Source organism: Myotis davidii, unplaced genomic scaffold, assembly GCF_000327345.1.
Source record: "Myotis davidii unplaced genomic scaffold, ASM32734v1 scaffold4205, whole genome shotgun sequence".
Lineage (NCBI taxonomy): Eukaryota > Metazoa > Chordata > Mammalia > Chiroptera > Vespertilionidae > Myotis > Myotis davidii.
Window position 1 is genome coordinate 18,045 of NW_006296356.1, and position 14,193 is coordinate 32,237.

General features: G+C 58.0%; 2 protein-coding genes across 2 annotated transcripts in view; one reads left to right on the plus strand and one right to left on the minus strand.

Annotated features, from left to right (window-relative positions):
* The first annotated feature begins 175 nt into the window (after positions 1–175).
* HSD17B7 (hydroxysteroid (17-beta) dehydrogenase 7) lies at positions 176–11,004 on the plus strand. The gene is made up of 9 exons (XM_006771346.2): positions 176–310; positions 431–634; positions 1,480–1,572; positions 2,450–2,564; positions 4,402–4,596; positions 8,035–8,139; positions 8,837–8,893; positions 10,090–10,188; positions 10,322–11,004. Exons 1-9 carry the CDS (start codon positions 276–278, stop codon positions 10,412–10,414), a joined length of 996 nt encoding a protein of 331 aa, XP_006771409.1. The 5' UTR covers positions 176–275; the 3' UTR covers positions 10,415–11,004.
* Positions 11,005–12,375: 1,371 nt separating this feature from the next.
* Positions 12,376–14,193, minus strand: part of CCDC190 (coiled-coil domain containing 190) — a 5,031-nt gene continuing 3,213 nt past the window's right edge. The window contains exons 2-3 of the mRNA XM_006771348.2: positions 13,306–13,423; positions 12,376–13,105 (exon numbers count right to left, since the gene is read on the minus strand). Coding sequence (XP_006771411.1) covers positions 12,634–13,105; positions 13,306–13,423 — 590 coding nt within the window. The 3' untranslated portion in view covers positions 12,376–12,633. The remainder of the gene's footprint in view (positions 13,106–13,305; positions 13,424–14,193) is intronic.

Sequence of the window (14,193 nt, forward strand, 5' to 3'; positions counted from 1 at the left end):
TTGGCGTCCCTTGGCCCCGCCCCTCAGCCTATCTCACCCCACTTGATCCCCGGAAGCAGAGGGCACACGGCGGGCTGCGATTGGAGGGCCCAGAGCGCAGTCAGTGACGCCAGAGGAGGCGGGGAATCCCCGAGCCCGGGATCTGATTGGAGGACGTGAATGGGGCGTGGCATGCCTGTGTCACCGGGTCTTGATTAGGCGGCGGGCGTGAGAGGCGGGGACGGCAGGAATCCGAGCTGCGCGGGTCTTGCTGGGCTGTCGGGCGGTGCGCGGAGATGAGGAAGGTGGTCCTGGTCACCGGGGCGAGCAGGTGAGGCCGGTGCGACCGGCCCGCAGCGGGCCTGCCCCCCGTTCCTGGCCGCCTGGCTCTGACCCGGGGAGACAGGCGTGTTGGGCACCTTGTGGTTAATTCCGTTTCTCTCTAACCCAGTGGCGTCGGCCGAGCGCTGTGCCAGCGGCTGCTGGAGGAGGACGACGGGCTGCACCTGTGCTTGGCCTGCAGGAACCGGGGCCGGGCCGAGGCCGTGCGCGCCGCGCTGCTGGCCGCCCGGCCCTCCGCCCAGGTGAGCACCGTGCAGGTGGACGTCTCCGACCTGCGCTCGGTGCTGCGGGCCGCCAGGGAGCTCAGGCGCAGGTGGGCCTCTCTGACGGGCTTTCTCACTGTGGTGGTGCCGCCAGCAGCTGCCATCGAGGAAGGGCCTGCGGTGGCACCGGTGTCCTGCCCTCATTCCTTGCAATCATGCTTATTTCATAAGGAGTAACCCAGGCGCGCCCCTGGCGGGCGGCCAGCCCGGCGCCCAGCCCAGCGCCTTACTCAGTGAGCGCCTTGGACACCTGAGAGCATTTTCTGCATCTTTGCTTGCTGGGTGCTAAATAGGTCAGCAGGTACCGGCATAAAGAGATGAGAGCAGTGTGCCCGTGAGGCATAGGGCTTGAAGCTGGGTAGGTCCTGGAACCCAGCTCCCCTCCCTGGTTCTTCAGGGTGGACATTAGTTACCGCAGGTTAGCAATTTATATCAAGTAAGATACTTGGTGAGTTAGCCCAAGCTTAAGGTAATCAGTGAGCCGCCCCCAGCCCACAGCGTTGGTGCGGTGCTGCTGTCCTTAATTCTCCAAGCAGCTCTTAGAGACGGGTGATTACCCAGGTTTAGGAAACGATGGCTGTTGTGATACAAATTTCGGAGTCTGTGACTGTGTCCAGATAGATCAGATTAGGTGAATGTTATTATTATATAAATTGTCAACTAGGGAAGATGTGAATCTAAAAAAATAAAATAAAGCCCAAAACTTCCTCAGACCAAAGGAGGGGTGTTTCATGGACAGGGTAGCTGCAGAGCCTAACGGGGGACGAAGCCAAGGAGTGTTGATCAGAGAGGTCTGACTTCGCCGTCCACTGTAGCTCCCAGATCCTGTGTGAAGCCAACATCCGAGAAAGAACGCTCACGGGACTGACCCTCCTGTCTTGGTGTTTGCCGGCAGGTTTCAGCGGTTAGACTATGTGTACCTGAACGCCGGGATCATGCCCAGCCCGCACCTGAACATCGGAGCGCTGCTCTCCAGTCTCTTTTCAAGGTAATGCCAGTGCCCAGATGCCGATGGCCAGCGAGGCGTTTGGCTCGGCCTGGTTTTGCCCTGGGCGTGTGAAGTTGGGTGGCAGAGGGTGTTGAGAAGAATGAAGACCGGAGGGAAGAAAAGCATTCGTCTCTGGGGAAAGCCGCGTGTCATGATTCCGTGTTCTGGGTCCGAGACGTCTGTGGTGAGCCCAGAAGAAGGTGGGTCAGCTGCGGGGCTCAGTCCTCAGGAGGCACCTCGGGCCGGGTGCTCTGACCCGCGGGCCGGGAAGCGCACGGAACGCGCTGGCTCCTGGAGAGCCTCAGTACAGTGCGGTGGCTCTCAAAGATGTTTGACCCCAACTTGCAGGACGAAAGCACTCTTACCTTGTGACCTCACCTACTTATTCATAGAGGTTCTTGCTAGACTTTGGTGTCACTCTCTTCCATTAAACACACACACTCACCCGCAGCCCCACACTGGCCTTCACCTGATCCACTGACCCTGCAGCAGACACTGCAGTAGGATGCTCGATGCTTTAAGGGTGACCAGTGAGAGCACCAGCCGCCTGGCTGGTTGGGCATTCGCCTCAGCGTGTGGGGGACCCCTCCTCCGCATCGCCATCGCTGTTGTCCCCGTGGACTGTGATCTGGTTTGGAAAGAGGTGCCGAGGGCTTTAGCAGGTGTAGAGGCCCGGAGGCTGTTGGCGCACGGGCTGTGGCATGTGAGGCATCTTGCGTTGTATGTGACACAGCCCCCGAGTCTGAGAAACAGGTGTGTTCATTCCCGTGTCACAGAATCAAAGACATGGAGTTGGGGGCAGAAGGGCAGCAGGGAGTGTCCCTTCAGGGTCCGGTTGCCGGACGTGGGAAAGTCATGCAGTTCTCTTCTGTTTCAGAAAGGTGATCCACGTGTTCTCCACTGCGGAGGGGCTGCTGACCCAGGACGACAGGGTCACTGCCCACGGCCTCCAGGAGGTCTTCGCAACCAATGTCTTTGGCCACTTTGTCCTGGTAAGTGCCATCAGGCCACGCCGCACTGGCGTCCTGAAGGCTGGGGGCACCATAGCTCTGCTCTGTGAAGCTCACCGGCGTGGGCTGGCGTTGGATTGGGAGCATTTAAATAGGACCCTCACGCTCCTCTGGAAACATTGGTCCCTGCAGCAGCCTCTTGAGAGATTATTTTTCCTTTTGCCATCAGCTCTGGAGAGCAGAGAGAAAGTAGAAAGGAACACAGAGGCCTTCAAAGATCATGCTCAGTGGTCTTTAGAGCCGGGCTGGCCTCGGAGAGGAGGGGAGCAGGCAAGCCATACTGAACGGGACTCATAGCTAATCTCTTGTCGCCCGTTTCGTGAGCCCCTGCACTGTGCGCTGCGGTTCTGGCACAGCTGCCTTGTCCAGCCTGCTCCATGCTCCGGCCTCAGGCTAATCTCTTGGGTGACATTAGCATCTAGACTGTCATGCCAGCTGTGTCCAGTGGCTGACCACTGCTCGGGGCAGCCACTGGCTTTGCCAGTGCAACCTGCTTCTCTGATGCTAGGTTCATGGTCACTTTTCTGCACGTTGAGCCTGTTTTCCCTGAAAATTGGACCACCTTCTTGAGGACTAGCCTATATTTATAATAAATTGAGGTACATACAGATACTGAATATTATGAAACTGAAAAGAAATGAAGACTATTTTGCATTGGTGTGGGATAGCCTCTAGGATTTGATTCTTACAGTGAAATAGCATAAAGATACATCTTTACAAAGTACATGCACATGTATATAATATTTCTAGAATTATATAAATTGGGAACACTGGCTGCCAGGGCCTCGGGGATAAGTGGGAAGTTCATGTTTCATTCTATATCCTTTCATACTATATTTTATATGATACTAGTTTTCAATCAAAAATTAAAATATAAAGTCAGGATGGGTTGAATTCCTATCTGGTCATTTAAAAAATAAGTTCACCAAGATCATTATCTAATATTTCTCTTATCTTTTCGTAACCCTTTCCTCTTCCTCTGGCATCTTTGTTTATTAACGTATTGGTGCCGACAGACACCTGCGTGGGCACACAGGATGTACTTGCTGCCCCGGGTTGTAAACTCGACTTGAGTTTCTGCTCAGATGTTTCCGTTGGGTCTGTCTTGGACGTGCCCTCATCACAATGGCTTTGTTTCTGCTTTAAGCATGTCCTTGCTGACACTAAGATGCCTCAAGGTCACTGTATGTTCCCTGCCCTAGACCTAGAACAGGCCTTTCCTCTAAGACAGCGGTTCTCAACCTGTGGGTCGCTATCCCTTTGGTGGTTGAACGACCCTTTCACAGGACTCGCCTAAGACCATCCTGCATATCAGATATTTACATGACGATTCATAACTAGCAACATTATAGTTATGAAGTAACAACGAAAATAATTTTATGGTTGGGTCACAACATGAGGAACTGTATTTAAAGGGCCAGAAGGTTGAGAACCACTGACCTAGGGAGCTCTGGTTCCTTTCATTGGAGCGGGTGTTAGACACCAGAACCTGGTGCTTGTTGAGGCAGCAGTGCTTCTGGGTCCTCTGCTGGCAGCAAGGGGATGCGTATGTGTGTACCAACGCACATGTGTGCACACAGCTGTACATATTTCCACATGTCACCATCCGCACCTTAATGAATGTGAACACGAGTCCATGCTGTTGTCTTCACTCTCATCCAGCACCACGCAGGGCCTTCGGGCCCCTCCCTGCTCACCTGTGATGTCCCCTCCCAGTGACAAACCTACCCCGTTACAGTGGACATTTCAGTGGTTTCCACATTGTTGCCCGTCCTCCCCAGTCGATCTTGGTTCGCTTTTTGTTCCTGTTCCCACGCAGATTCGGGAGCTGGACCCTCTCCTCGGTCGTGGTGACAGCCCGTCTCAGCTCATCTGGACGTCGTCCCGCAGCGCCCGCAAGGCCAGCTTCAGCCTGGAGGACTTCCAGCACAGCAGAGGCCAGGAGCCCTACAGCTCCTCCAAGTACGCGCTGGACCTCCTGAGTGTGGCCTTGAACAGGAACTTCAACCAGCGGGTGAGGCCGGGCTCTGGCGCGGGTGGGGCGTGGTGTCTGAGCCGCGCTGCTCTTGTGGCCGGGCTCGCGCTCACCGTGGCCGCTGAGAAGACACAGCGTTGTTTCTTGAGCAGGATTGCCCTGCGGAAGGCAGAGACCTGCATGGGATCGATAGTTGGTGTCTAGGCATGTTTTGGGACAGAAATAACGAGATCCTGACTTCTAGGGCACAGGGGTTCGTGCGCCGCCCTGTACTTCTTCCAGCCGTGATTTCTCGGGCAGAGCCGCGCCACGGCACCTGCGCTGTGAGCCCTCACTGTGCTGTAGGTGCCCTCTCTTTGCCTGTGTCTTCCATACCTTTCCCGTCCCAGGGAGCGGGCTCAGCGTCCCCCTTCCTGTGAGGATGTGGAGAGGTTAAGTGAGGAACTGGTGGGGGTGCAGCTCAGGGTGGGACCCGGCCCTCTGACTTTGCGGCCTGGATCCCCTCAAGCCATTGCCGCCTGTGTTCATATTGGCGTCCAGTGGGAGCGGTGGCCCTTGGTGAGCCCCGCACTCTGCCTGTCCGTGCCCCGGGTGTCAAGGGTGTTTCGTTGGAGGGGGCCCTTGTCAGTCAAGCTGGGGCCTGCAGCCTTGGGGTCTGGGGCCTGCTGCGTCCTTGTGTGTCTCAAACGTTAACATCTCCTGTCATCCCCATGGTGTTTTCCTGGGGGCTTTTTCTGTGGTTGGGGTGTGAGGCTGTGGAGCAATTTAATTCCACTAATATTTACAAAATCATACCATGTTTAGGGCACTGGGCCAGGCCTGGGGTGGAAGAGGAGGGAGAAATTACAAGGGGACCTTGAAGCCATCTGCCCGTAGGGGAGCTGCTTTTGTTGGTGGTGTTAATCCTCACCAGCGGAGATTTTTTCCATGATTTTTATTTTTTAGAGCGGATGGGGGAGGGGAATTGATTTCTTTTATTTTTCAGAGAGAGAAACATCACTGTGAGCGAGAAGCATCCGATCGGTTGCCTCCAACAAGCACCCAACGAGGGCTGAGGCTTGAACGTGCGACTCTTTGGTGCAGAAGCCGACACTAACCACTGAGCACTGGCCAGGGCAGGGGAACAGCTTTGGTGCATTAGACACAGCAGCCGGCCTCCCAGAGAGTCGGGACCTGCTCTGTCCTGGAGCGGAGGCTGTCGGGCGGGCCCCACTCTGCGAGTCCTGCCTCTTAGTGGTGAGGCTGTGCACAAGTAGCAGCTGGGAGCCTGCAGCGGGACTTATGGGTCCTGGCTCAGTCCTGGGCCTCAGTTTCCTCACCTGGCCAGTAGGGACAGTAATAGTTCCTGCCTCCTGGGTGGGGTGCGAGGGCTGGTCTGGAGCAGTGTGCAGTGCTTTGCGCTCAGAGCGTGCCTGTGGGTGTGCACAGGGGTGCGCTTGTATGGTGTGTGCACATGGTCTGCATGTGTGGGCTGTTGTTATTCTTGTTACTGTGTTACAGTTTGAGCCCAGTGTGCTGGTCCAATGGAGAGCTTCTGGCTTCTTGAGATGACAGCTTGTCACAACTGCTTGTCCCCAGACCCCCTTGTGGGGGCAGGTCAGTGTGGGAGGGCTTGTCTGACCTTGGACAGCTCTGGGCTAGTGAAGTCTGGTTGTCAAGCAGGTAAGGCAGGGGTGGGGCGCCTTTTCTGCCAAGGGCCACTGGTATTTATAGCATCGTTCACTTCCTGTAGTTCCCTTAGCATGAATTGATGTAACTGTGAAAAACGCTCCTAGATTGATGGAATTTCGAGTCCCGCCTGCGGTTGCCTTGGCAGGGCCAGACCCAATGATTGCGAGGGCCTCCTATGGCCCCAAGGCCGGACGTTCCCCACCCCACAGTAAGGGTTGGGATTCCATCTTATAGCTCTGGCCAGTGTGGCTCAGTTGGTTGGTGCTTCATCCTGTCCTGGTTTGATCCCCAGTCAGGGCACGCACTTCGGATGTGGGTTCGATCCCCAGTCAGGGTGCATGTAGGAGGCAACTGATCAATGTTCCTCTCTCACATCGATGCTCCCCTCTCTCTCCCCCTCTCCCTCTCCCTCCCCCTCCCTTCTCTCTAAAACCAGTAAACATATCCTTGGATGAGGATAAAGAAAGAAGGGAGGCGTAGCTGCGGCTGCTGCTGCCCGGTCTGTGCTGCGGCTCAGCCTCAGCGTGGCCTTGGCTTTTGCTCAGAGAAGCAGCCAAGAAAGAACTGCACCCTCCAGAGCTGAGGGATGCGTGCGCGTTGGGGCCCACTGGCTCTGGCTGAGCTGCCGTCCGTGGTTCCCAGAGCACCGGCCTCGCGGTCCGTGGTTCCCTGTGGGCAGTGGTCGTGGTGGAGCCCCTCCCTGCGTGTTTCTGCTGTGGCTCAGCATCAAGGTTTAGTTCACAGACGTCATCACTTAGGGCTGACGAGTCCCTGCCTGGGCCTGACTGGCTCCCAGAACAGAGGTCCCTGGCTGTCTCGGGGGAAACCGTGGCTTTCTTGGGAGGAATTGTTGGTCTGTAAGGCTGACGAGTCCAGGCCCCTGGTAAGCGGGGGGACTCCCGGGGGCGGGGGATCAGTGTGCATCCGGAGCCTCACCGCCCCAAGCAGAACAAGCTTCGCGGTGCTTTCTCCCACGGCCGCCTGTTCCCCTGGTACTTCCAGCGTTGTGTTTAAAAAATAAGACGAAAAGTAATAAAAATGAATTGAAATGGTCAATATCAAAGGAGGTCAATGTAGTAAAAATTAAACTGATTGCTAGTAAAGCAAGTCCCGGTTCTGCAGGGGCAGAGTGCACAGCGCCCCCTTCTGGTCCACGAGTTGTGTTACTGGGCTCCACGAGTCCTGGCAGAGGCCCCCTCGGAGGCCTGCAGGGGGGCGGGGTCTCTGTGGGCAGCTCAGCCCTCTGCTCTGAGCCCAGCGCCCCACCCGCAGCTGGGGTCTGGGTCGGTGCCCCTGCTGGAGGCAGACACACAGGGCAGTTCGTGTCTGGTCCCAGAGGCAGAGGCTGTCCTGTGTGTCTTTTTGTCTCCAGTGATTTTCAGGGTTGACAAGCTGACCTGCACCTGACCCAGCAACACGGGAAACTCAGGTGCCAGGCCCCTTTTTCCAGCTTCAGGGCTGGCTGCTCTTCGTCCGGGGCGTTGCTTGAGATTAGAGACGGTCTCACTAATTTTCTGCATCCTGAGTACCCCCCCCCCCAGCGGGTCCTCAGCCCCGAGCTTCCACTGACAGGGTCTCCCCAGCGCCAGGACCCCTCAGAGCAGAGGCCTTTCCTGCCTGTGCTGGTGCGTGTCCTTGGTTCACCAGCGTGTCCAGGGCTGAGTCAGTGCCCGAGCTCAGCCCTGCCCGCAGCCACTGCGCCCGAAGCTCAGCCCTGCCCGCCATCCCTGTGCCCTGAGCTCAGCCCTGCCCGCTGTCCCTGTGCCCCCCTGAGCTCAGCCCTGCCCACTGTCCCTGTGCCCGCAGGGCCTGTTCTCCAGTGTGGTGTGCCCGGGGACCATGCTGACCAACCTGACCTACGGGATCCTGCCCCGCTTCGTGTGGACACTGATAATGCCGATCATATGGCTGGTGAGTGCGCTCCGCCCAGCGCCTCCTTTCTCTGTTTATGCAGCTGTTCCACTCGGGACTGAAGGGTGTGTGAGGGCTGGGAAGTGATTTCAGAAATTGAATCGGGAGGTGGCAGAACCTCACATCCCTGGAGGACTGAAGTCCATGGCAAGTAGCCTCTGCTCCCCCCCAGCTGACCCCACACTGCCCGTCCCTTCTCTGGGAGGGCGCGCTCCCCTGAGCGTGCTCCGTGGGCCTGGGAGCCCTAGGCCGTGTGAGTGGGAACCTGGCTGCATGGTGGTTACAGGCTTCCTCGCGTGCTCAGTGTGGTCACGTGCACGTGCACACAGCTCCCAGGAGGCCACGTGTGCGCTCACGGCCAGAGCCACAGGTCAGTGCTTCTGGTTTGTGTTTTGAGCGTTTCTCGCAGAAGTGCCTTCAGCCACTAAAAAGGCTCCTGTGAGGGACTGTCCTTCCATGTGGAGCTCAGAAAACGCCCTCCATCGCCAGGCGCCAAGAGGCAGGAGGAATACGCCTCTGCGCTCCAGGGGCTGGCCTGGAGGGGGATGAAGTGCCATTTCTGTTTTAGACTTCTTTACTTTGACACTTAAATGTTCAGGGAGAGGACGTGCAGGTTGTCTTTAAATGTGTGATGAATGCTGCTTTTGGGCCCTTGTCCTAAACCCCCACGGAATGACACCTATTTTCTCTCCGTCAGCTTCGCTTCTTTGCAAACGCTTTCACCTTGACGCCGTACAATGGAGCCGAGGCCCTGGTAGGTGGGGGCCCCGGGGCGATGGTGGCCGGCACGCGGGCTTCCCGGGGAGGCCACCTGTGGGTCAGCCTAGAGGCAGCAAAGCCCAGGCCACTTCCTGGGACGGAGATGCTCCTTCCTCCGTTCACATCGGAGTCGGGCTGTCACTGTTGGGAAACCAGCGCGTTTACTTACTGCGCTCCGGCCGGGGCTGCCGCGCTCCCTCGCTGGGGTCGACGCTGCTAATGGCTCACGGTCATCGTTTCTGTTGGACACACAGGACGTCCCCAGGGTCCTCTACTTCTGGGTCAGGGCCCGCTGGCCGCACCATCTGGGTGAAGTCCCCCACTTAGTCACTCTGTGTGTCTGTCCCTCACTCCCCAGCGCTCCTTCAGGACAAGGGGCAAAGGCCACCAACAGAACTTTAAACGGCCTTAATCGTAGGAAGAGACGCTCAGTCTTACACTGAGAAATGCAAACCAAAGTCACAGTGAAGCTTCCAGCTCTGAGTGGCGGAGATGGGGGAGTTCACGATGTTGGCTCTGCGCTGGGGGACAGTGAACACGGTCAGTGCGCAAACCAGCCGTTCCGGCTTCGGTGTTTATCGTCTCTGTGTGCTCAGACTCCAGGTAACGCTGGACTGTCCCGCATCACAGTGCGGCGGTGACAGCAAAGACCTGTATGTCCGTCCATTGGAAACTGGTTATATAGATTGTGGAATGCCGGCTGCTTAGAAAGAGAATGAAACAGACCTGCTCACCCTGATGGAAATGTCTGCAGACGCTTGCGGAGTGTGGGGTCCTGCTTCCCTGTCAGGGTGAGCAGGGGCCCCACTTCCAGCAGACACGTGCTCGTGGGTGAACACGAGGTGTTGGTCGCCTTTGCTTCCCGAGGGGACGGAGAGGAGGGGACCGAGAGGAAGCGCGGCGGGAAGGGGGCTCCCAGTGGAGTGCCGGTGCTTGTCTGTCACTGAGGCACCGCTGTTTCTGTGAGTTACCTGGTGAGGGGGGCGCCATGAGCTTTAATTTGGGGATTAAGAGAAGAGGCTTTTGCTTCAGGTGCTTTTCAAAGGATGCCGTCAAGCAGGCTGCCCTCTCCCTTCAAGCCCAGCAGCGGGTCGTGGAGCTGTGACAGCGAGCTGGTCGAGAGGACTTCTAGTCCAAGTCCCCACCAGCCGCGCCCTCGGCCCGACCGCCCTGCACCCTCCTCCTTTCCAGGTGTGGCTCTTCCACCAGAAGCCCGGGTCCCTCAACCCTCTGACCAAGTACCTGAGCGCCACCACTGGCTTCGGGAGCAACTACGTGACGACGGAGAAGGTAGGCTGCCCGCTGTCCCGGGGTGGCTCCGGCCGTTCCCTGTGGCCGCCTCAGTCCTCCATGTCGGGCGAGCGCCCACCCGTTCCCAGAATGTTCGTGTCATTCCCCGCCACCATTTCCGGTTCCCTTCCAGATGGACCTCGACGAGGACACTGCTGAGAAGTTTTACCGGAGCCTCCTGGAGCTGGAGAGACACCTGCGGGCCACCCTGCTGAGCACCGACTAGCAGAGCGGCGGTGGCCAGAGCAGGCGCCCTCTGTCCTCTGTGCCCGGGCCCCTGGCACGGGGATGGTGTTGTTTGTGGTGAAGTGAACTCTCCGTCTCCCTTCTGTCCGGCGTTCTCTCCAAGCCTGTGTGTGCTCGTGGAAAAGGTTCACAAGTGAGAATCACTTGGCTGTTCTCCAGAGTGGTGGCCCACCCCGCTCAGCCAGAGCCCCCGCCGCCACCTCCTGTCAGGGCTCCTGTCCCACAAGCTGGAACCCCAGCCAGGCTCCGGGCCAGGCCTGGCCTCGAGGAGCCAACATGTGGGCACATGGGTCCTCCTGTTGGTTGGTCCTGGCGGGGACACGGCCACTCTGAGTGGCAGGCTCAGCTGTGCCCTTGTCCCGGGAGCATTTTCTTAGGCCTTTCCCTTAACCTTCCCACTGCTCCTACTAGCCCCATGCTCCAGCCTGGCCTCTCCTGCAGGCGCCACCTGGCTGTCGCAGGAACTAAGGAACTGGTGTGCTGGGGCCGCCTCAATTATTTCTTACAATTTTTTTAAATTTAAGGTGACAATTTAAAAATATATTTTTATTGATTTTATAGAGGAAAGGAGAGGGAGATAAAGATGATGAGAGAGAATCATCAGTTGGCTGCCTCCTGCATGCCCCCTACTGGGGACTCAGCCCACAACCTGGGCACGCGCCCTGACCTTGACCAGGAATCGAAATGTGACATCCTGGTTCGTGGGTCAGCGCTCACCACTTACCCACACCAATGGGCTTTCTGATAGTATTTTAAAAGCGTCATCTTGACATTGGGGTCAGTCCATGTTACCATGGGCCTGGCTCTTAACACCATCTGCAAATCTGTTCATTACTGACCAACACATTTTTGTGCCCATGTTTTAATGGATGTAAACTTGGGCAAGACTGATTCACTCACATTTTATGTTTCAATAAAATTTTCCAGCTGAGCTATTGCTGGTGTTGGCAGTGGTCAGAGGCAGTGGTCGGAAGTTAATTCAGACTTTGTTTCCATGACATGAAGACAAAATGCTGAAATGCTTAGATGTTTTTACCCTAAATATAGCCAACACCTGGGACACAATAAAGTGAGTGACGTTTCGGATGAGTCAATAACAGTGAAACATTATATTTAAATATAATTTCTATACATTTTGAAGTATGACATTTTTATTATAATCTCTCTAATTTTGTTGCTAAAGATATTTACAATAAAGTTAGACATTCTATAGGCAAAAATGAGGACTGGACCCTCCCTGTGGAGTGAGGGTGAAGCGGGCCCCGAGGGCAGGACTGGCGTGGGCAGTAGCGCCTGGTGGACACCCAGGCCCCTGAGTGCAGGGGACGGGTTGTCTGCGTCCTCTGTCCATGGGAGGGTGAGCATTGAGCGCCATAATGTGCGCGAGGGAAGGAAGCGTTTTCTGGAACGATGACGATGAAGTTTTTATTAGAGACGGTGGGATGTCACGGCTCAGATGCTACAGGTCAGGCACGGGGTGGCACCACGTGAAATGTCTGGACACAGCGGGTGGAGGGCTGCAGCAGGGCTCATCCACAGGAGTGGAGACGGGCACGATGCGGGGAGTGCGCAGTGTGTGTTCCCGTCCACGGCCCAGCAGCGGCCACGCTTGGGCTGCCTTGGCCTGGCCCCTAGCCTCTGGCCGCAGGAGAAACACCCACACAAAATGGGGAAGAGACAGAGGCACAGATGGCGGGCTGGGCAGTGTGCACGCAGCCTCTGTCCTGGCGCGGCCTCCACCATGGCCCATGAGTTCATGTTGGTCATCCGAGCTGCCCTGGGCTGCCACCCGCCACCGTGTTGCTGGGCAGGAGATGCTGGCGGGAGCACAGTGCTGTCAGCTGTTGATTAGGTTGCCAGTTTGATGTGAGCAGGTGGAAGGTGGGAACAGGAAACCTAAATGGGGTGCCTGGGAGGGAGGCGGTCTGCACAGGCCGCGAGCCCAACCCTCAGGGGCCCAGGACCCAGGACGGTGCCCTCTGGCCAGCAGGTGGCGCCACAAGTGTCAGAACGGGCGGCACCATCTCTTCAAGGCAGAGTCCTATTTCTGAGACCTTAGCCAGGGGTGCGGGTGCATCACTTACCGGTTCCCAGGAGACTCCCCTCCCCCTCGCTTTTCATCGACTGGCCTTGCAGATTCGGGGAAAGGGGGAAACGGTTGAAAATAAAATTGTGCACATTTCTCTAGTGGCTGACGTGTTACTCTGAGGGCTCGGGAGGGTCGGAGAGGTGACCTCCAGGCGCCCTGCGCTGGGTCCCAGGACCCCCATGCCCAAATATCTCCCCCATGCTGAGCAGCCGCTCAGCCTCAGGAGGCACCCGGTGCCGCAGGTAGTGGGCGTTGGCGGCCCTTGCCCACACCTCGCGGAAGGTGGGGGCCCCCAGGGACACGTGCTCCCTGGCGCAGAGGTTGGGCTGCAGGCCTGTGGCCTCCGGTCTGGCCTCACCGAGGGCCCCATCACCGACTGGGCTGGCCCCGGGGCCGGGGGCTGTGGAGCAGGTGGAGGCAGCTGGGTCGAGCGGCATCTCCCCTGCGAGGGGGGAGGTCACCTGGCTTTGAGGCGGTGACTGCTCTTTGCTCCTCGTGGGGCCCTTGAGGCCATCGCGGCGGGAAGGAGGCCCCTGGGGCGGGGCCCCATGTGCTTCCTGGGCTGTGCTGGTGGCCAGGGCTCTGGGAGGGGTGAGAAGAGGAAGGCTCTCTGAAGCCCATGAAGATGCCCATATGTTGAATTTCCAAGTGATTGCACCACGGCCCCACATGGAGTGTCAGCCAGCGTGCTGCCCAGGGGCGGCGTATCCTCAGGGAGGGGCCCTGGCAGGGACAGCAGGAGGAGGTGGGTGGGTGCCCAGGCGGGGTGCGGAGGGACTCACCTGGCTCCAGTGGCCCGGGGGGTCCCGAGGTCCCCTCCCTGCTGCGGGCGCACGGGGGCGCCTCCCGGTCTCTGCCGAACTCGGTTCCCGGGGGAGGAGGGGCACTTGCCCTTGCGGTCTGCTGGGAGGAAGTGCATACCTGTCATGGGTTGAATTGTGTCCCACACTGATCCCTCGCAGCCCTGACCCTGGGCAGCCTATGGCCATTGGTGGGAGGGCCTTACAGAGGTGCTCGGGCAACATGAGGGCACCAGGGTCCTTAGTCGGACAGGACTGGTGTCCACACAGGGAGATTGGACGCAGACACCCGAGGGGGAGACGTGAGGGGAGACAAGAAGGGACACAAGGGGGAGGACGCCTGGAGGTTGCCTGGGCTCGCTCCTCCCTCCCAGAGAGTATCCTGGCCACAGCTGGGTCTGGGCCCCAGCCTCCAGGGCGGGGCATGACTTGTTTAAGCCCGGGCTGTGGGTAGGACGCCCAGACCAGGGCAGTGCGGGAGGAAGGAAGAGAAGCTGAAGCGTCTGTGCCTGGGCCATGACCGCTGCCCCGGGACCTCCGATGGACCCTGAGGCACCAGGCGTCTGCCTGTTTGCCTCGAGTGGGTGGGGACCTTCTGTCAACGGCCATGTGGATATTTACAGCTTCATCTCGGGTCACACAAAACTCTCCTCTTCGCTGGCACACTCGCCTGCTGTATTTGGTCAAACATTTACCTCCTCCGCATGCCTGGGCCGGTCAGGCCCTGTGCTGTCACAGCCCCCTGGGGCCACGGCGATGCCCACCCCCGGCTGGAGCGTGTCCTGAGGATTTAGGAATCGGCATCAGAGGCGTCGACTCTGCCCTGGAGGCTTTGTGTGAGCGTTTTCCTCGTGGAGCAGGGCGTTTGCT